General features: G+C 49.9%; 1 protein-coding gene across 3 annotated transcripts in view; it reads left to right on the top strand.

Annotated features, from left to right (window-relative positions):
• Positions 1 to 22,120, top strand: part of HIP1 (huntingtin interacting protein 1) — a 132,784-nt gene that overhangs the window by 42,414 nt on the left and 68,250 nt on the right. The window contains exon 1 of one of the 3 annotated variants that reach the window (XM_015236970.3): positions 19,889 to 19,921. The exons of the other annotated variants lie outside the window; for them this stretch is intronic. Within the exon in view, the coding sequence (XP_015092456.2) occupies positions 19,904 to 19,921 (18 nt within the window). The 5' untranslated portion in view covers positions 19,889 to 19,903. Of the gene's footprint in view, positions 1 to 19,888; positions 19,922 to 22,120 lie in introns of those variants that run through there. 3 annotated transcript variants of the gene reach the window in all.

Genomic DNA, 22,120 nt, shown 5'->3' with positions numbered 1-22,120 from the left:
TTCCCATCCCATTCGAGTCCCAGATCTTGAGAGTCTGGTCATTGCAAAGCCCTCTTCTCCATGACCTCTGATTGGCCAGTTCCCCTGCCAGCGTTCCTTGTCTTGGACTTTATGTCTTATTGACACCAACCCTCCACACACCTACCCCCCTCCTTCCAAGAACACGTTTACTACCCTACTTCACTGGGGTGGTTATTGCTCATCTTCCAAAAGTCAGCTCAGCCATCATCACCCCTGAGCCCCAGGCTGGCTAAGTGCCGCCCCCTCCTCTGGGCGTCCTGCACATTGCTGAGTGGTTTGTTGAGCAGTCTGGTGGTCCGGCTGCCTCTTTGGAGGCTGGTTGGGAGCTGACTCTAGAATATGGAGTCATGTCACCAGTTGAGCCTCAGCTTGGGGTCCCAGCTGCTAATTCTGGGGCAATGGGAAATGTCCACTTCCTTTAGAGCATCTGCCACGATAGTGAAACTGTATTAAAATGGTCTGTGTCGGTGTTTGCCCCCGCACTACCCTATAAGCATCTTGAGTGCAAAGATAGTGTCTTGTTTTTCACATGCCCTGGCACGTACCTGGCACATACCCAGCACACAACTGAACCGAAAAGGGACCTGGCAAACTCTAGATGGGGTTTAGTGTTTTCTTGGTCCTTGTACCGGAACAGATGGTCATAAAGACAATTTATGAAATGTCATTAGGATAAGTGGAAATTCCTGTAGTTATATCCCAAAGTAACAGGCATGCAAATTTCAGGTGGGTTACCATGTGATAGGAGGTAGGGGTTTCGTGGGGACAGCAGCCTCAACATGGGTTGCCCGTGTGGTGAGGCCACAGGACACTGCTGGGATGCTGGCCCGCCCAATGGTGTCCCTGAGATGTTGCTCTGTTTTTGTCCCCATGCTGTCTTGTGTCTTCAGTAATTTTCCCTCCCCTCTGTCTTCTTAGCCTATCAACATGCCCGTGTGTCCCCCAACCTTTAAAACCCTCTTTCCCACCCTGCCTCTTCCTCGGGATGTCTGGCTCTGCCCTTTCCATTCACACTGTTGAAAGAAGAGTCCATACTCACAGCCTCCCCCTCCTCATGGCCGCGCCCCCCACTGCTTCCACTATCTGGAAACCCTTTTCCCAGCTTCACTTCCAGGACACGACTTTCTCTAGGTTCTTCCTTCCTTCCTCCCAGGAGATAACTTAACCTTTTGGGAAAGATGGAGACCCTCCAATGCAAGCCTGTTTCCCATTTCTGATTTTATCCACCGTGATGTCGTTGGATACACCCCGCCCTCCCCCACTCTCCCCTGACCATTGTTCGCCAACTCCCTTATTCCCCTGAGCCCGTCTGCTCCTCAGAGACCTCGCTCAATCATCCATCTCTCTCTTCTGCAGTTCCTACCCATTCCTTCCCTTCTACCTGTGCGAATGTGGAACTCTTCCCCATCCTTAAACACCCTCCTGCCTTCTCCAGAACCTTCCATCCCCTTAGGAACTTCCCATGAGTCTCTGCGCATCACCACTAGCTTTTCCCAAAGAGGAGGTCATTTTCCTGCCTCCCTGTCTCCCCCACTCACCAGTTGTTCACTGTCTCACAGTCGACTTAAGCCTGAGTAACTCCACTGTGGCTGCTGCTTGAATGGCATCAGAGACCTCGTGAGCACCTTTAGTGCCTTACCTCCCCCTCCCCGCTGGTTCCTATCCTCAGGGATCTCCCTGCAGGAGATCCTCCTTCTAGGGCAACCCCCGGTCCTCATCTTCTCCAACCACATTGTCTACACTTTCTTGGGCTCCTGGAGTGGCCGCTCGTCCCATCCTAGATGGAGATGTTCCCCAATGCTCTGTCCTTGGTCTTTTCTTGACACTTTCCCCATTAGCTATAATAATAAACAAGGAGGTGGAGAGAGGTGCTGAGAAAGCTTTGACAATACGGGGAGTTCTTTGTAGTGGTTTGGTGGTATGGTTGGGTTTTTGGGTTTTTTTTTTCTTTTTGGTCATGGCATGAAGGAGAGCAGAAACGGTTGGAAGGAGACCAGCAAACCACATGTTGGTTTTGCTATTTTCTGGACGCACCCAAACATTCTTTGCCTTCACGGTCTTTCTTGACCTGTTGTGTTCTCTCCCTGTCCTTGACCTCTGTAACATTCTGGTGATGCTTTGCTTACTGGTCAAACATGGCATTGTTGTTGTTTTACCACGTCTTGTGGCTTATACTCTTCACCAGTGTTCTTAGGCTGCCTTGAGATGAGGACTTGACTTATTCTGCATCCCCTGGAGCATGTAACAGAGATGCTTGCATGTAAGGGTTACTCAAGTGTTCCTCGGCAGCATCAGCTGATGGGAAGAGCATGAGTTTCAGATGGAAACAGACCCAGATTCTGATGCGCATCCTCGCCTTGATCCTCATCAGTTGCGTGACCTTGGGTGCGTTGCTCTCCTTGCTAATCACAGTCATTGTGCAGATGAAATCACAGTCATTGTTCTGAGTAAAGGATGCTCAGAAAATTCCTGAGATGGAAGGAGCTTGAAAAAGTGGAGTGGGGTGGGCACCAGCACTGGGAACACCAGGATACCCAGGGAGACCAAAGCCAAGCCTTTTTATAGGCTTCAGAATTTGGGGTGAAAACCATTTTCAAGACTGCCCTCGTTTGCCAGAACACAGGATGCTCTGTAAATGATCTATGGTTTCAACCCTGGGACTGGCCAGAGTAGGAGGAGACAAGATGACCTCAAGCAGCCTCTAAGGACACACTGATATCACTTGATGTGTCTCCACCCGTAAATGACAGGCTAGTGGTTGGAATTTTACCGCACTTGGTATGGCCCCTTTGGCCTTCACACCGGCCTGCCTTAGTTTGCTTCCTGCTGTTTTTATAGTTTTTTCCCTGCCTTCCTCCCTCCCTCGGCCCCCATTGCACGCATGAATACCAGTACCCAACCCAGCTGCCCCCTTTCTGACTTTCCTACCCTTGGAGTTCAGCTGCTGGAGTAGGACCTTCCAAGGTCTAATCACAAGTCTGGTGTCTCTTTAAAGAGCATCACATAGTGTCATTGTGGAGCTGTAGTCCACCTGCAAAATCCTTTGAAAATGAGGAAGAAGCTGGTAAGCTAGGAAGCAGATTCCATTTGTAGTGATCAGAGTATCTTTTTTTTTCTCCCTGAGATTTTTTTTCCTGTTAGCATTTTTAGATCAACCTCATTCTTTTTAGCTACTGCGTAGTATTCCTTAGAATCAAAGTGCCCTAGTTTTTTTCTACTTTCTGCTATCGTGGGAACATTTCCATTTTCCCTTTTTCCTTAGGAACGATACTTCAGGGAATGCCCTGGAACATGGCTCCTGGGAGCGTTTCTCTAGGACAGATGCCAAGGAGTTAGAAGCTATGTGTATTTGAAATTTTATTAGATCCCACCAGATTTCCCAGTTCCTCAGAAAAAATATTTTCTTGTATGAGGCCATCATTTCAGGTCTTACATAAGAAGGTCTTCTCTTTCCGAAAGGTATACACACATTTTTCTGTATTTTATTCTAAGTTTGTAGTTTTGCTCTTTACATTTGCCTCCCTCCTCCGTGGTGGGGAACTTTTCCCCTTGTATTGGTACCACCTGAAAAGTCTGCTTAGTTTTAACACTTGCTGTTCTATTTCACTGACCCATATGTTTACTCCTATAGTCCTGCAATCATGTTTTTTTGTGTGTTTTCCCCTTTTTTAAAAAAAAATTGTAGTGCTATATATAACATAAAATTTTCCATTTGAACCATTTTAAGCATTCAGTTCAGTGGCATTAGTCATATTCATCACAGTGTGCAGTGATCATCACAACATCCAAAATTTTTCATCAGTCCAAATAGAAAGTCTACCCATTACTCAGTAGCTCCCTTTTCCCCACTGACTCTATAACAGCTACTCTATTTTCTGTCTCTGTGAATTTGCATAATCCAGATATTTCATATAAGTGGAATCCTAAAATATTGGTCCTTTTTTGTCTGGCTTATTTTACGTAGCCTAAGTTTGTAAGATTCATCCACGTTGTAACATAAATCAGAACTTCACTTCCTCTTATAGCTGAAGAATATTCCATTGTATGGATATACTATATTTTATTTATCCATTCATCTGCTGATGGGCACTTGTGTTGTTTCCATCTTTTGGCTATTGTGCATGATTTTGTTGTGAGTATTGGTGTACACCTATCTGAGTCTCTGTTTTTAATCCTGTTGGGTATATACCCAGGAGTGGAACTGCTGGATCCTATGGCGAGTCTGTGTTTAACTCTTTGAGGAGCCACCAAACTTTTCGATGGTGGCCGTGGAGATGTCTTATTTCCTTCATTGTTAAAAAGAACAGTCCTTAAGTCCCGATCTTGCTCCATTTTTACATTGACCTGCCCCTGGAGCCAAGCACAGACCTAGTACCTGACGGTACCAAGTGAAGGTTGGCACAGTTGGGTGGGTGAATGGACAGATGAACTCCAGACCATTGGAAGATCAAGATTTTCCTTGACTCTATAACAGGATGGCAAGAAGCAATGGAAAGAATCTGCAGCCATGATGTTGGTGCATGAATCCAACAAGACACATGAGCTCTGTTTCTCAGACGAGCCCTTAGTTTCTCTGTGTCTTGTTTAGCTCATCTGTAAAAGGCAGCTACACTGCTGCTTCCCAGGGTGTTGAGACATGAGATCTGGGTATGAAGTCCTTTGCTAAAGTCAAAGGCACTGATCGGTGGGAGGGACTGCAGAGTCCCGTGTGTGCCCGGCACACAGAACAGAGCCTGGCACATCGGTTAACTGATTTCTTGCGTGCCTTCATGCCTCCATCCAACTAGTATTTACTGAGAGTCCGCTCTGGGTCAAGTACCATTCTGGAGGCTGGGATTCAACTGTGAACGAGAGAGAGAGAAAGGGCCTGGCCTCATCAATCTGCTCAGTGTTCCAAGAACAAGTCCCAAGAGTCCTACCTCCCTTCCCACGCTTTTGGTACCAACTCTAGGCTTTTTAAAAACACCGCAAGAAATACCAGTGGAGAGCTTGTCTTTTAAGGAGGTGTCTCCAGCTTTAAGGATAAAAATGGATTTGAAAACGTAGAACAAAGAATTGACCTGGTACATAGTAAGTCAAGCAGCTTGAAGCACCATGAGGGGAAACTTCTGGGGTTTCATGTGTGAAGGGAGAAGAGAGAAAAGATTCTAGATACTCCCCTCCACTGCCTCTCCTGGGGAAAATGAGAGAGTGGTGGCCTGCACACCTCTTCCTGCAGGAGTTTGGGGGTGGGGTACGGAGACTGTCTGTAACACCAGATCTGACTGGGAATGGTGTTGGTGTCACCTTGGTCCCATTTTGGCCCCACTGGGAGACAGAGGTCTGCTCGTCTGGTTTGGTCCCTGAGCCCTGGCCGTCAGGAACCCTCAGAAGTGGCCCAAGGGCTCATGAACACTGAGCACACATCCCATGCACTGGATATCAATCATCTCATCGAATGACGTCTACCACCCCATCTCATCTCCGGAAAACAGGCTCAGAGGAAGTAAGGGCCCTGGTCAAGGTCATGCAATTCTGCATGATAGAGTCAGAATCCTCGCTCTTACCAGCACACTAGTTGAGTCAGATCCTAGGAGTCAGGCAAAGGGAGGAGCAGCGAGGTTGATGGGGCGAGAACTGGCAAGAGACTCTAGGTAATAAAATCTGTTATCCCCACAAGGACAGATTTTATGATTTATTCATAAACTTAGCAAGAAAGGGATTTTTTTTGGAGCTCGGAAAATTTTATGGGCATGCATAGTTTCCCAAGTACTTTCACATGTGTTATTTTTCACTTGGTCCTCATAGCAACCTCTTTTAAGAGCAATGATTTTTATACCCATTTTGTAGACAGAGAAACTGTGGCTCACAGAGAGTATGCGCCTTAGATTGCACTGCTAGCGTTTGGAAGGCTTGATGTGTGTGTGTGTGTAGGGGGTCTGACAGTTGTGGGCAACAGCCTTACCGAGTATTTGGTTGCCCGTGGGATTCTCAGAGCAGAGGTGACCCCAACCCATAGGAGGAGCAGGAGGTCCTCAGCCTAATGAGGTCACATTTTGTTTCTTCCCAGATCTTTATTACTCATGTATTCCAGTGAATGCAATTGACATATATATATATACACACACATATATACATATACGTATATATATATATATATATATATACACACACACACATATGTTATTTACCAGTCTTTTCTCTAGAACACGAATCAAGCTTTGTCTTCATATTATCATCATTTATAAAAGAGAGTCACCCCCAGTGATGTCAGTATATTTAGTAATGGCAGAATCTTTCCTGCACATATGCTTCAAGGTCTCGCCTGAAGTTTGGAAGAGCCACTTGCCCTGAGCTAGACTTGGAATGAGGCTGGGTTCCTGTCCTCAAAAGGCCAGCCAGCCCAAGTAATCCCACAGAGCTAGAGATGGACAAAAAGTGCTGTGTGGTGACTATCTCTGCCTGGGAAGACTTCACAGAATAGGCGAAACAAAGACAGGAACGGAGGTGACCTTGTAGGGAGGGGGCTGGCTCATGCAAAGGCCCTGTGGCAGGAGTGAGTAGAATGAGGTTGGTGGAGATGGTGAGCCAGAGGAAGGCCTTTGGGATTCCCCCTTGAAAGCCAAGGGTGGGGAGCTCTTGGGATTTTTAAGGAGGGGGTGACCTGCCTGTTTCTGAATGATCCCTGAGGTGGTAGCTGGGGAATCCAGAGGTGAGGAGACCACTCCCCCATCGGCTTAGGAGGACTCCAGGGAGGAAAGAGCAGCCCTGAGGGAGGTGAACAGGCATGGAAAGAGAGAGCTACAGGACACTGTGACCAGGGGCCAAAGTGAGGGTGGCAGGAATTCGGCTCCTCTCCTGGCGCCTCCCCTGCAGCGTCCCTGCTGAATCTCCCACCCCTGCGCATGCACACTCCTGCTTGGAACACCTTTGTCTGTCACTTCCTGCAGGGAGATGTCCCTGGCCTCCTGCTCCTTCCCCCACCTGCCTCCAGCCCCTGCTTGGTGCTCCCTGGGCACCTGCCCTTCTTCTTATGCAGGTAACCCCCACATTGGCTTGAAACCATCTGCAGGCTGAGACCCTGGCTTTGTCTCAGTAGTCAAGGCATTAAAGCCCAGTGCTTTGTAGACAGTAGACACTCAATAAAGGTTTACTGGACAGAACTAGAAGGGAGTCATCAGTAAGGGCAGGGTTAATGTGTAGGGGGTGTCGAGGGCAGAAGGAACAGCCAGGGAGGCAAGCGGGTGTGGGGGATGGGGTGGGTGAATGGTGGCTGGTGTAAATAAGAGTGACGGCTGTCAGAGAGAGGCCAGATGGGGGTCTGATTGAGTGGGCAGCCAGAGAAACAGAACAGACACACATACATACACACATACACTGATTGATTGATTGATTGATTGATTAGGGTATTGGCTCACACTGCCACCTGCAAGCTAAAGACCCCAGGAAAGCCACAGGTGTAATTCAGTTCAAGTCCAAAGGTCTGAGAACCAGGGGAGCCAGTGGTATAAGTACCAGGCCGATGGCCCAGCTAATCAGGCAGAAAAGGAACAGAAATCTCCCTTCCTCTGCCTTTTTGTTCCATGCAAGCCCTCAGCCTTGGATGGTGCCCACCCACATGGGGGAGGGCCACCTGCTGTACTCAGTCCACTGATTCAATTGTTAATCTCTTCCAGAAGCACCTTCACCAGCACACCCAGAAGCAGTAGTTAGCCAGATACCTGGGCAGCCTGTGACACACAGGGTCAAGTTGACACACAGAATTAGCTATCACAGCAGGATAGGTGATATTGGAGTCAACTAGCATTACCGAGCATCCCCTGGGAGCTGTGCTGTGGGTGTCCATTTGCATGAACCCCTCCAGCCCCTCAAGAGTGGGTATCACCCTACCTACAGGAGGAGAAACTCAGTATTGCCAATGATGCCTTAAAGGAGGCGAAGCCTCTTCCACACCCATCCTTGGCAGGCGTTGGGTCGTGACTACAACTTTCTGTAACTTTACCTCTTTTTCACTTTAGTCCTTCTGTGGCTACATACTCCATCCCACTCCCCACTCCAATGTACTATTTTAATGATTATTATTACTGACAGCGATAATGAACAGATGTATGGTGCTATGATAGAAATGATGGCTAACTCCTACATAACACTAGGCATACCAGGCAGTTTTCTGTGTTTTACCTACATTAACTAGCCTTGTTTCATAGTTGGGGAAATTGAGGCACAGAGATGTTGAGTGACTTGCCTAAGACCACGTGACAAGAGAAAGCTGGAGGTCAGACTTGAACCTGGGAATTCGGATTTAAAAGCTTCTCTTCATCCAGCCTCCCTACTCTGCCTTAAGAATCCTGGGGCATTTTAACTGTGTAGGGGGTCCTTGAAGACCCTCTTACCGTCCCTTCTTGTCACACAGGCCCTGATCTCACAGGTGTCCCCACCCCCTCGCCTGTGCCAGCCGCCTTCTGCTAAATGGCTTTTGTACAGAGCCCATGTCCTGGCTTTTAAAAAGGAATGTGTGGGATGAATAAGTACCTAAAAATAGCTCCGGATCAATTTTTTTTAGGGGGAGAGGGCTGTGTTTTCCTTTCTCTCCTCTCCTCTCCCTCCCCATGCCCCCAAGGCCCATAAACTGCTGCTGGCTGACAGCTGGGCCAGGCTGGCTTCCTGTAAGGCTGTAATAACATGGAATTAGCCCGGCGGCCGCCTTCTCCAGCGTGGAAATGCCAGCACTTGGTCACTACGTACGTCTCTGAGCTGATACCTCCTGCCTTGGTCCATGCTTCCAGGACAGGTCTTTGCTTATTAGATAACTGGGCAGAGACAGATTCCTGGACTGGTCCTCCCAGGGTGGGGCAGTGGAAAAACCCCTCTGGGTGAGAGGCTGCCAGCTTCTTGGCTGGGCCATTTGAGGGAGCCCCAAATTCCTGCCTCCAGGGAGGAGCCAGGCAGGCAGGAGCAGAGCAACGAGGTTTCCAGGCCGTCTGCTGACTCAGGGACTTGGCTGAGGGGCTCCCATCTGTCTCTGTGCCTCTCACAGGCCCCTTACCCCTGCCAGCCACCCACAGCCATCAGAGAGGATTTAGAAATCCAGCAGATCTTTGCTGCCCAGAACCCGCCAGCTAAAAGCAGCATCCTGAGAGCAGGCCACTCTTCTTCCTCGGCGGGGTCTTTCTTGCAGAATAGATACAGGTTCTGGGGGTGTGCTGGGCATTTTCATATCGCTCAGCCATGCTTGGGGTGCCTTTCCCCTGTGATTTCAAATATGTGGAAAGGGACGCCCATGTTGAATATGGCAGGGGTTGGGGGACGGAATGGCAATGTAAAGAGGGAAAAGAAATCTACCAAGGGCAAAGGATTCAGAGGTCCTGGCTTACACTGAGCCTTGGTAAAGGGGTGGAAAATTCCAGGTGGAAGCTGGGAAATTCCCAGTGTAGAGGAAGTGCTAAGGGAAGTGCCCCACCTCCTAGTCTCCCACACCCCTTGGCTTCAGCCAGGACAGGGTTGGGGCTTCCTGAGCCCCAGCTATGGTGGTTGGTTGGTTCAGTTGTGCCCAGTCGTGGCAGCACATCAGCACATCCTGTGGGAGCTTTAAAACGCTGCTGCCCAGGCTCTGTCCCCAGGCCAGTTATATCAGCATCCCTGGGGGGAGCCCCAGCTTCCCAGGTGATTTAATTGTGCATTGTGCAGCTGGGGTGCAGAGCCACGCTGGCAATAACAGCCTCTGTTTTCCTCCACCCTCTGCCTTGCTTCTCAACTTCTGATTTCTCAGATTCAGAGGTGGGCATTGCCACACCAGGTGTCATGTCTTACATAACAGGGGCTTGGTCAGTAACGTTGGCTACTGTGCTGCTGTTGGTGGTGATGATGATGATGATGATGATGATGATGTAGGCCATACTCCAAGGGCTAGAAGCATTTGAAAAGTGCTTTTCTGTGACCTTATTAAAAAGAATGCATTATAGTCTCTACATTCATCCACATTGTTGAAAATGGCAGTATTTCATTCTTCTTTATGGCTGAGTAGTATTCCATTGTATATATACACCATATCTTCTTTATCCAACCATCTGTTGATGGACATTTAGGTTGCTTCTATGTCTTGGCTATTGTAAATAGAGCTGCCATGCACATCAGGGTGCATATATCTTTTCGAATTAGAGTTTTCTTCAGATATATATACCCAGGAGTGGGATTGCTGGATCATAGAGTTTATCATGCTCAGTGAAGTAAGTTAGACAGAGAAAGACAAATATCATATGATATTTGTGTGTGTGTGGAATCTTAAAAAATGATACAAATGAACTTATTTACAAAACAGAGACTCACAGACATAGAAAACCAACTATGGTTACCAAAGGGGAAAGGGGAGGCAGACAAATTAGGAATTTGGGATTAGCAGATACGAACTACTATAAATAAAATAGATAAACAACAAGGCCCTACTGTTTTGCACAAGGGACTGCATTCAACATCTTGTAATAACCTATAATGAAAAAGAATATATAACTGAATTACTATGCTGTACACCAGAAACTAACACAGCACTGTAAATCAACTGTACTTCAATTAAAAAAAAAAGAGTCCCTTATAAATGTTGAAGGGAAAGAATCAGTTTGAAAGTTGTACTTACCGTCCCACAGGGGTTAAAAACAGAAAGTTCCCCTTAGCCCATAGCCAGCAGATGGCCCAACCTCTGAGAGCTTTACCGCCTTCACCTGGCCTGAGTTGGGTTCTCATCCCGAGGACCAAGCAAGCCTCCCAGATGGCCCTCCTGGCTCCCTTGACTCCCAGGGGACTCCTGAATCTGTATCTCGGTGCCCCACCTGCCCAAGCTGCAGTGGCCCACCCTCAGAACATGGCCAACCAGCAGGGCGGACTTAACGGCGTGAGGTCCACGCTCCTCCCCGCGAAGCCCAGAAAAGCAGGGCGCTTGTCCTAATTCCTCCTGATTCCTCTTAACAGCACCACGTGCTCCCAGTCCCCTGGGTCAGCTCTTCCTCTGCCCCGCCTTCATCCCTGCAGCCTGTCTCTCATTGCTTCCTTCTTGAACCCAGGCCCCAGTTCAGGCTCCTGGCTCCCCACTGCAGCCCCTGACCGCCCACTGCTTCCAACCTGGCTCCTCCCTGGAGACTCCCGAGCTGCTGGCCTCAAACTCACAGTAGGGGCATGAGAGAATCTACCGGCTGGAGGGGCGATGGGAGCCATCACTCGGCCCGCCCTCCCTGGCTTGACTCCCCACGACCCTTACCAGGTGCTCCAGCCGGCCTTGGCCCAAGGTCTGAAAGCCAGGAGGCACTCAGCACCACCTTACCTCGTGAGTCTGTGTTTGGCTGTTCCCCCACAGCGGGCTGTCTGGCTTTCTGTTGCCTACACGTGAGCCTGTAGACAACAGAACCCCCTCTGTCTCCCCATGTACCTGCTTGGTGAGGTGACTTCGCTTCTGGCGCAGATGCACTTGGCCTGTTCCACTCGCCACACTTGATACAAGTGTGAATTGCCTGAGAACTTCTGGTTTTGTCGATTTGAAACAGTTGTCTGCCCACTCATCCCCTTTATGTGTCTCCCTTCCTGTGAAGGGAAGCACATTTCCAGGATGCTTTAGCAACTGAAGCCCCAAAGGGAGCCACTGGTAGGCAGGGCTGGAAAGAGAATTCTAGATCTGGAGGTCTGCAGATGATAAAACCAGGGCTCAGGTACACAGGCTCGTGCACACTTAGTGCCAGAGTGAGGGGTCACCCCAGACTGCTAGCCCTTCCTTCTCCGAAGTCCTTTCCCCAACTGGGAGGGTGCGTTGCCAGGGGCTGCACTCCTGGGCTCCTATGACCCTGGAATGCCCTTGGTCCCAGAGGGGCCTGATGATAGCAGAGCCCTTGACCTTTCCTGACTCTAAGTGGCACTTCAGGCTTCTCCTCATTACTCATTTATGCTGCAGCTCCTGAGGGCCCCCAGAGGGCGGCTCTGACATCTCCAGCCGTCCCAGCAGGGGCAGACACATCCCAGCTGATGGAGGGGCTCCCATGGCCTCGCTCCTGGAAGGCTGACAGACTGGCAATGGACAGTGATCTGAGCCCTGGCTGTGCCCTAGTTACCCTGGGAAGGTGGGGTGTGGAAAGCAGGGAATTTGCAGGCGGACAGCCAGTCGTAGTCACATCTGTGGGACCTTGGGAAGGCAAGAACCTCTCCATAGCTCAGCATCCATGTCTGTAGAGCTGTGAGCTGGGGGGATTAGACAGGACAACGTAAGCAGAGCATCTGGTCTGGTGCCTGGCACTTTGCAGGTGAGTTCCTTGCTCCTATGGACCCTGTAACAGGCAGACCACTCACAGATGTCTGTTAGGTTTAATGCAGGCTCGACAATGTGGCCCTTCAGTAGCTAAGTCTTTATCAAGCGGGTGTTCAGAGGCCAGACCAAAGCCTTTGTGCAGATTTGGTGGCATTGCCTGCTTGGTGCCCAAAAGGGAGATTTATGGAGATTACCACCCAGGCTCCTGTTTGGGCCTCTTGTGAGTATCAAGACACCCGCGGCTGGTCTAGGTGATGAGAGCTGGGAATTTTGATCCCTACTTAGCAGTTCAGTCTCTTTTCTAGCACTTTCTTAACTCTGGGGTCTCCCTTCTGCAGTCTCTGCTTATCTTTTACTTCCTGTCATTCCCCAGTGGCTGAGGGATTTTCTCGGTTATGCTCGCACATCTCATTCATTGATTACAGCTTCCCACCTAAGCTACAATCATTTTCTCTCTATCTGGTGTGTTATAGTCAATATTTATTTTAACATCCGTTTCAGAATTTGGGACAATGCCAGGTACCTCAAAGATAAAGGCCTGTTGAGTGTGTTAATGATGAAAACTGTATTCAGGAGAAATGTTTCAACTGTTTAAGGGGTCATTTCTTAGGGCCCATCCTTGCACAGCAGATAAGCCTATCATACAGCAGTACACAGGGAGAGGGAATGAGGATTGAAGTCCAAGAGCAGCTAACAGGCCCTGCATTTGAATCACAGGTGCTTGGTACCCAGCACTGGGGATTTATACAAATCACTCAGCGGAAGGAGAGGAAGGCAGCCGAATGCAGGGGGGCCCTGGAAGGCACTTAGCCTCTCTGGGCCTCCTTCCTTATCTGTAAAATAAGGATAATAATAGTAACACTTAGTATACAGGGTTGTTGGGGGAACTAAAAGAAATAACACTTGTACTCATACAACAAATTACAAAAAAAAAAAACCCAACCTAATCCAAAAGTGGGCAGAAGACCTAAACTAGCAATTCTCCAGCGAAGACATACAGATGGCCAATAGGCACAAAAGAAAATGCTCGTGGCCAATTATCAGAGAAATACAAATTAGAACTACAACGAGGTATCACTTCATACCAGTCAGAATGGCCATCATTCAAAAATCCACAAATGATAAATGCTGGAGAGGGTGTGGAGAAAAGGGAACTCTCCTACACTGCTGGTGGGAATGCAGCCGTTATGGGAAACAGTATGGAGATTCCTCCAAAAACTAAAAATAGACTTACCGTATGATCCAGCAATCCCACTCCTGGGCACATATCCAGAAGGAATGCTAATTTGAAAAGATACATGCACCCCAGTGTTCACAGCAGCACTATTTACAATAGCCAAGACATGGAAACAACCTAAATGTCCCTCAACAGATCACTGGATAAAAAAGTTGTAGTATATTTATACAATGGAATACTACTCAGCCATAAAAAAGAATAAAATAATGCCATTTGCAGCAACATGGATGGACCTGGAGATCATTCTAAGTGAAGTAAGCCAGAAAGAGAAAGAAAAATACCATATGACATCACTCATATGTGGAATCTAAAAATAAAAAGACACAAATGAACTTATTTACAAAACAGAAACTGACTCACAGACATAGAAAACAAACTTATGGTTACCAGAGGGGAAAGAGGGTGGGAGGGGATAAATTGGGAGTTCAAGAATGGCAGATACTAACTATTATATATAAAATAAACAAGTTTCTACTGTATGGCACAGGGAACTATATTCAATATCTTGTAGTAACTTATGGTAAAAAAGAATATGAAAAGGAATTTATGTATGTATATGTATGACTGGAACATGCCGTACACCAGAAATTGACACAACAGTGTAAACTGACTATACATCAATTTTTAAAAAAAGAAAAGAAATAATGCTTGTAAGGTGCTTGTCATAGTGCCTGGCACATGGAAAGACCTCAAAAAAACATTATCAGTGGCTATTATTATTCACAGCATGACACAGTGTCCCCTCCCCCGCCAGCAGCACCCACCTTCCCACTTGCCTCATGATGCTGTGCCCTCTGGGTATCCTGAGGTCCACTCTACGTCTTGGAACTCTTGTGTTCCTCGAGGGTTTTTTCCTTTTTCAACTTTTAAGTGTCATCATGCCCCCTGCAGAGAGCGGCAGTGGAAGGCTTTTCCCACTGAAGTCAAAGTGAGTTCTTAAAAAACGCCACTTTCTGTCCAAAGAAAGCTGGGTAGAAATACTCCAGGATGGAGCCACCAGGAGCACAGGCCATGCCAGGATCTCGGTCACCTTGGCTAAGACTCTGTTTGCAGATGCATCCCCACAGGAAGATTAGGAACTACTCAGCTGGTGGCTGTTGGTTTGTGTCTTCTGCTGCTCAGCTGATTATGGTCAGTGGCTGTAGTTCGGTATTTTTCCTCCCTAAAAACCTATTTATTGTCATTTAAATCAGAATGACTGTCATTTTCCTTGGCTGTTTATCCTTTTTTCTTGTGAATTAAGCTTTTTAAGAAAAAATTACCTAGAACTTTTCAGGAACTAGCCATCAAGTTAGATGGCTAGATAGAAAGATGGGGGTGTTAAGCCAAGCCTGGGGCCAGTCTCCCTCTGCGCTGTGACTTATATGCGTTGGTTTGTTTAACTCTCACCTCAACCCTGGGAGGTATATATTTATTAGCCCTCCTTTTCAGATAAGAAAACAAATTCAGAGAGGTTAAGGAATTTCCCCAGATCTAGAAAGTAATGGAGCGAGGTTTCAACGTGAGCTCTGTCTCACTCCAGAGCCTACACTTTCTTCTTTCATAGCCACCATTATTATGCAAGTAAAAACATGTCATGATGTTCTTCTTAGGAAATATTAAAACACTTTAGGCAAAGCTAAAGAACTTTAGACCTCCCCTCCCCATCTCAGTGCCTTTTCCAGGTTTCTTTCTTCTATGACATCTTACCAGCAAAATAAGCGTTGTAATAATACCCATTCTATCTGCCTTACCAGAGTTGAACGAGATATGGACAAAAAGGCATTTTATAAACAGAGTCCGGGAGGGTATAGCTCAGTGGTGATGTTGGTTAGTATGCACGAGATCCTGGGTTCAATCCTCAGTACCTCCATTAAAAATAAAAATAAATAAAACTAATTACTCCCCCCCCATTAAATGTTTAAAAATAACTTTACAGCCTTCTGCATATGCCTATTGTTAGTGGCACCAGGTATCATAGTAACACATACATAAGGCCCTTTCGTGGGAAGTGTTGTTTACTTTAAACCTCATTACTGGTTAATTAATGGAACCTGCTGCCTGTCAGCCTGGATATTCAGTGTGGTATTTGTAGGGCTAGGCTGCAGAACCATGGTTCTCCAGTAGGTGTCACCCTCCACCAGGACACATCCTCTTCACCTTCTGTACAGGCCTTCTGGGTCCCTTCCTTAGTTTCTTAGTTGAAGTTAAATGTGGAGCAGTGATGTAGGTGTGCGATTTGGGTTGAAGAGAACTCTGGGGCAGGTAAGAAAGTATGGGGCAGGGCACACAGAATGCAAAGCCAGTAAGGCCCAGCCTCTGCCTGAGGGAACTCACCTGTGAGAAGGGAGAGCCCAGGGCAAGGACCATCCCATCCTAGGTTGATGCCGGCTATACCCAGAGGCTGTCTCCTGCAGGAAGGGACTTTGAGTGGCTCTCTCTGTCTGGATGGGTCAAGGATGACTTCACAGAGAAAGTGACAATTGAGATGGATCCTGAAAGGTGGGAAAGAATCTTCCAAGTTGAGGAGGTAGGAAGGGCATTCCAGGAGCATCCTGAGATGAGCCAGGACCTCGTTGATGGGGTGGACAGGAGAGGATGGGACAAGGTGGCTAGAATGGTGGGAGATGAGGCCAGATTTGTGAGGACCTTAAATGCCAGGTGAACTGTGGAAGGGTTTTTTGTTTTGCTTTGTTTTTGTTTTTGTTTTTGCTTTTTTTTTTTTTCCATTTGGGATCAGCCAATAGTGAATCACAATTAGAAGTGTGGAAGATGAACTGGACAGGTAGAGACTGGAGGCAGGGAGGCCAGTTAGGAGGCTGTGGTTGAATGTCTTCACCCAGTACAGGAGCAATTGGTAGTGGGAGGGAAGACACAGGTTGGAATCTGTTTGCAAAAAAGAATTTCATAGGCACAGGAACTGATTGATTAGATAAGGTGAGATTGGGGATTGTCAATGGAAGAATGAAGGCTGACTTTGACATTTCCAGCCTGATGAACTAAGTGGATGTAGAACCATGAGTTGAGACAGAAAACAGGAGGAGCCGATTGTGAAAGCAGAGGGAAAAGAAAATTTCATCTTTGGACTCCTTAAGTATGAGATGCTTGTGACACTGAAGCCCTCCAGGTGGTGACATCCAGTAGACAGCTGAATGTAATGGCCTGGAGCTGGTGAAGAAAGGACAGAGTAGCAGCCTGGGGGCAAGAGCATCTTATTTCTGGACCCACTTTTTCTCTTTTTGTCCAATTTATTCAAAAGAGACTCCCCCAGCCCAAGCTGGTGGCTCCCAGCCACACAGCAATCATGTGTGTTTCCAATTGCTTCTCTCTGCAGCAGGCGGCTAGAAATGTCTTTCATTAAAGACCTGGGACCATGAGATGCCTCATGGCACAACTACTGTAGAAGAGGGAATGTGAAGGCCTCTTCTTCTTGAAGTCTGATCCTGTCTCCCCAAGAGGAATGGCAGGAAAGGCAGGGACCCAAAGATACTGATGTGCTGGGTAGGCCTAGCAGGTGATGGCTTAGCCAAAGCAGAAATGCCCAAGCAATTTCAAGAAGCTGTTTACTCCTTCCCTGTGTTTTTGTGTTGTGTGCACATGTGTGTCCATGCGTACACATGCTTACCCGTAGGTACTTGCTCACTTCCCAGGGCGTCCCCCTTAAATGGAGCAGGAAAGGGACAAACCTACTCCTGGCTCCTGTTGGCCTCTCCTTCCCCCATCACTCAAGCAGCTCCCTGGCAAGGAAGTCCAAACGGAGAGGGCAGCCCTGATGCAGGCACCTGTCTGGAGCTGTGACACCGGCCCTCACTGACTTTTGTGCACTATGTTAGTTTCCCGGTGTCTGCTGTAACAAATTATCATAACCTCGGTAGTGCAAACAAGAGAAATTTATTCTCTCAACAATTCTGGAGGCAGGAAGTCTGAAATCAGTATCACTGGGCTGAAAACACGGTGTTGACAGGGCCACACTCCTTCCACAGGCTCTGGGAGAAAATCGGCTCCTTGCCCGCATGTTGGAGCTTCTAGTGGCTGACAGCATTTCTGAGCTTGTGGCTGCATCCCTCTAATCCCTGCCTCTTCTGTGTGTTGAATCTCCTTATAAGGATGCGCGGGACTGCAGCAAAGTTTCATCCAGATAGTCCAGGATTCTCTTCCCATCTCAGAATCCTTGGCTTAATCAGATTTGCAAAGTCTTTGGCATGTGGTAATATTTACAGGTTGCAGAGACTAGGACCTGATATCTGGGCAGGGGTAGGGGGTGCTCATTCAGCCTACTACAGATAAGGTTTGGGAAAGTTCTTTAATTTGACCCTTATCCACTGACCCTTTAGCAATGAGAAAACAGGCTTGGTCAGCTAAGATGTCAAGATCTTCTGGGAGAACCTAATCAACCCCAGATCTAAGGGTTCATCATATTTTTTAAACATAAAATCTTCTTTTTTTCTTAAAGATGGTTATCCATTTAATCAAGCAGCAGATATTCCAAAACTCATTTCTGCATTGGGTGACTCCGACTGGTGCACCTGGCCCTGATTTCCCTTCGGTTTCCGTGCTGGAGAATGAGGAAGCCGTGGCGTGCTTCCCTCCTGCTTTGCCTCAAATTTGGGTTCACTCTCGTGGACATGAGTCAGTAGAAGGATCTGTGGGAGCCCAGAATGCCAGAACCCACCAGAGCAGCCCTCCTGACTTCCTGGCTGGGGCACAGCGCCGGAAGAGGTGGGCAGCCCTGGGATGGGGCGGGAGAGTCAGTGTGCAGTCCAGACTCAGGGTTAGACAGAGACATGGGCCTAGAGAGCCCTTTCCTGAAGCTGAGGGACCTTGGACTGGGCTCCAGAACAGGGAAATAAAAATAACCACCATGACCCCTTCCCCTCCTGTACTTCTGCTTTTACACCTTATTGATACCATTTTTTATGTCATGGTGTTTTCACATCTCCCTAGAAAGCAGGCATTGAAACAGCCCCTGTTTCCAGTCAGCCCAGCAGGCCCCGGGGCCAGGATGGGGAGCTTACCAGTGTTGCCTCCTCCGGCTGCTCGGTGTGGGTCGGGGGGCCAGGGTTGTGGAGGGGTCCCCTCACCTGTTCATTAGAAAGGATTTCTGGATACTCCGGGTGGTATGGGAAGCTCTTTTGAGCTTGGGCTGCACTGTCCTTAGTGAGGTTTCTTCTGCCTCCATTCCCTGCCTGGTGTGTGCCCTGGGGCAAATCACCCCCCTTCAGGGTTGGTGTAAATGGGCTTAAGTCCCTGCTGACTCCGCCCTGCCGGAGATCTCTCTGCTCATCGGAGAATGTGAGGCAGCCTGCGTAGAAACCACAGGCTTGGGCCTCTAGCCTTTTTCTGAAGACTGTGCCCTAAAAGAGCATTTGCCAGGAGCCCTTCGCCGTGGCCAGCCGCATCTCCTGCAGCGAGGAGGCAGTTTCCCGTTTCTCTTAGGCAGACGAGAAAGGGATTCTGGCTTGAGAGAAAGGAGCTCTGAGCTCAGGGCAGACATCATTTAGAGGCCAGTTTCTCTCCCTGCAGGCGGGGCTGGCTCTGGGTCACTTGCGGGGGGCCTCGGAGCCTTACAGGGATACCTGTACCACTTCCTCCTATTCGCCTGTTTGCAGACCCCAGACTCATCTAGGCGTCCCCTCCGGATTAGCCGCAGGAGGCTAACAACCGGGTCTGAATTCCGCCTTTGTCCAGTGGAGCCAAGTGGGGAGGGGCGAGCGGACCCCCTGCCCCCACTGGAATGTCGGCTCGGTGCGCCCCCAGCTCTCCCCTCCTTTTCAGCCGCCTCCCCCGCTCACTTCCTGAGCCCCACGGATCCCACCACCAAAACGCGCACACGCGCGCACACACTGGCACACATTCACTCACACTCACACTTCCTGGCGGCCCGGCGGCCTCGCTGCGGGCTCAGCGATCCCGGCCGCCGGGCCTCGGGGAGAAGCGACCTTTTGTTATTCAAATCACACCCTCGCCGCGCGCCCGGGCCGCAGGCTCCGGCCCCGGGAATCCGTCCATTGATCCCACCCCGCCCGGCGCCCCCGCACCGCCACCACCGCCACCGCCACCGCCACCGCCGCGGCAGCCCCGGCGCCTCCAGCTGATTTCGGGATTCCCCGGCCCTGGGGGGCTCCGCCGCGCCGGCCGGTCCGCGGGGCCGCGCCTCCCCCGCCCGCGGTGCGCGCTGCGGCTCGGCGCTCGGCCCCCTCCCCCTCCCCGCTTCCCCTCCCCCTCCCTTTCCTTTCTCCGGACCAGCCTCGGTCCTGCCGCCGCCGCCGCCGCCTTCCCCGGCCCGCGGGGGCCCTGCCGGCCGCCCTCCCCGCAGCATGGCACCATCGGGGCTGAATTAGCCGGGAGCAGCATTTGGGGGACGCGGGATCTCCAGGGGTGGGGGGTGCCCTGCAGCCTCGGTCATGGATGTGAGCAAGATGGTAAGTGAAGAGCAAGGGCTCAGCCCTGGAGCCTCCCCGGTCCGCGTCCCCGTCCCCGTCCCTCCCCCTTACCCCCGTCCCTCTCTCCCTCCCAGTCGGCTTGATCCATTGAAAGTTTCTGGATTGTTGATCCTGCCTGTTGGCCCCAACTCCAGGCGTGCTGGAGGAGGGAACGGGGCCAGAATTCTGGAGGCGGCTGGCGGACAAGGATGGGGCTCCCGGTTTCCCGCCGCGCTGCCGCCAGGGCTGCCCCGGAGAGCTCGTTAGACTCCAGGGAGAGAGGGCTGTTGAGGTCGCCTCCCACGCTGGGAAACCCGCCGGGTGGAGGGAGGGCAGGGCTGCGGGAGGGGGGCTCGTCCTATCTCCTCCAGAGCCCCCTGCTCATACACATATTTGAGATTTATGGCAAGGTTTTTGGACTGAGCCAACGGGCAGGGGGCACAGGTGGGTGGCCTGGAAGGGCAGTGAGGAGAAGCCAGGGCTTTAACTATCCTAGAAAGGCGGTGGGGAAAGGGTAGGCATGGAATCCTTGGCATAGAATCCTTGGAGGGGTGTTCTAGATTTACCACTTGTAGACCTCAACTGACTTGGCCTGGGGAACACTTCTCCGGGGGCACAGTAGGAAAGGAATACATTGTTGTTCATTAATTGATTTAGGAGCAGCCTTGGGGGTAGGATGGGGGTAGTGGGATGTGATTTGGGGGTGCTCTGAAGGGGGGAGGGGTTCTCTGGGAGCAGTGAGAAACCTGGGGCAGGTCTGCCTAAGGGTCCCGATTGGCTCCCACTCTGAATGAAGATTTAAGGGTGCCCCTAAGATTACTACCACCCTAACCCTGGCTTTAGACCCACACCCCAGCCTTACCACCTTTGAGGACCAGTGTGTGAGGCTGGAGAGGTACCCCATGATGGCCTGTGCTTCGTGCCCCCCCCCCCCCCCCCCCGGCTTCAGAGGAAAAGAGCTGGGTTGGGGTGTGTCTGTGTGTCAGGGGAAAGGGGAGTCTAGGTCTGCCTGTATGTTAGAGCAGAGAAGGTACTAGAATTTCAGTTCATCTGGTACAGAATTGGGTGAATTTTCCCCAGAGTTCTGTTCTGAAGTAACCATCTCTTTGGAGAAGGCAGGTAGGCCCCTGGCCCTGCCAGGCCTTTGGTATTCTGTGGGGACAGTGGGATGGGAGCAGACGGTAGGTGAGAGTCATTCCTTCCCATGGCAGGAGACTGTTCTCAAACTGAGTGCTGTTCCTGTGTCTGGGGCCTGGGGAGAGGGGCCTCACTGGCTCCCACCTTCATCTGAGGACACACACCTGCCCCTGGGTGTGCAGTGCTGAGGCTGAACCACCATTTCCTATGTGGATCCTAGGAGTGCTTATTTTCTCTGGGCAGCTATTCAAAATAGCCCTTCCAAATAGTCCCCCGTGCATCTGTGGGGGTGGGGAGGGGGAAAACTGAGCAGCAGCCAGGCCCTTTCCTCGAGGTGTCTTAGCAAGACTAGAGTCACCTGTCCAGGCTGTGGGGGTGGGGGGTGGGGTGGGAGGGACAGGGAACCTGAGGTTCTAGTCCAATGGCTGCCCAACCAGATCACCTCTGGGCTTCCTTCTGTCCCTGATCTGAGATTCTTTCCAAAGCCTGGTCTATGAGGACCAGCTTCTGGGATCTAGGGACCTCTGTCTCTAGAGACCTGGTCCACTTCTGACACTGCCACCTCCTTCCATCCATCCCCTCTTTAATTCAACAGCATTTATTTAATTCCTGTCATTTCTGTAGCAAGTATGTGTAAAGGACACAGAAACATAACATGTGGTCTCCCTGCTCTTTGGGCCCTTAGCATGTAGGTGAGGGGTCCAGAGACATACAGGCCACCTAACAGCTATCAATGCGGGCTCCATTCAGAAGGCCACAGCTCCAGGGCTGCAGGGGTCTGCGAAGAAATGGGCTGCAGGGCCCAGAAGAAGAATGAGGCCCCAGGCCAGGTCCTCAAGGCTGGGTGGAGTTAGCTCTGCTGAGAGCAATGAGGGGCATTGCCTGTTGGGAGAGTTGCTGGAAGAGAAATACGCACTGCCCATTGGGTGAGGCTGAGAATGCCTGGCTAGGACAGAGGTTTGATATCAGAAAATGTTGAAATCATTGCTTGGGACCTGACCAGAAATGTCTTGAACACCAGCCAAGGCATTCCGACCTTGGCCTGTAGGCAGTAGGTAACCT

This window comes from Vicugna pacos, chromosome 18 (genome assembly GCF_048564905.1).
Source record: "Vicugna pacos chromosome 18, VicPac4, whole genome shotgun sequence".
NCBI classification, from domain to species: domain Eukaryota; kingdom Metazoa; phylum Chordata; class Mammalia; order Artiodactyla; family Camelidae; genus Vicugna; species Vicugna pacos.
The sequence above is the reverse complement of the archived record's forward strand: the minus strand, read 5'-3'. Positions and strand labels throughout refer to the sequence as shown.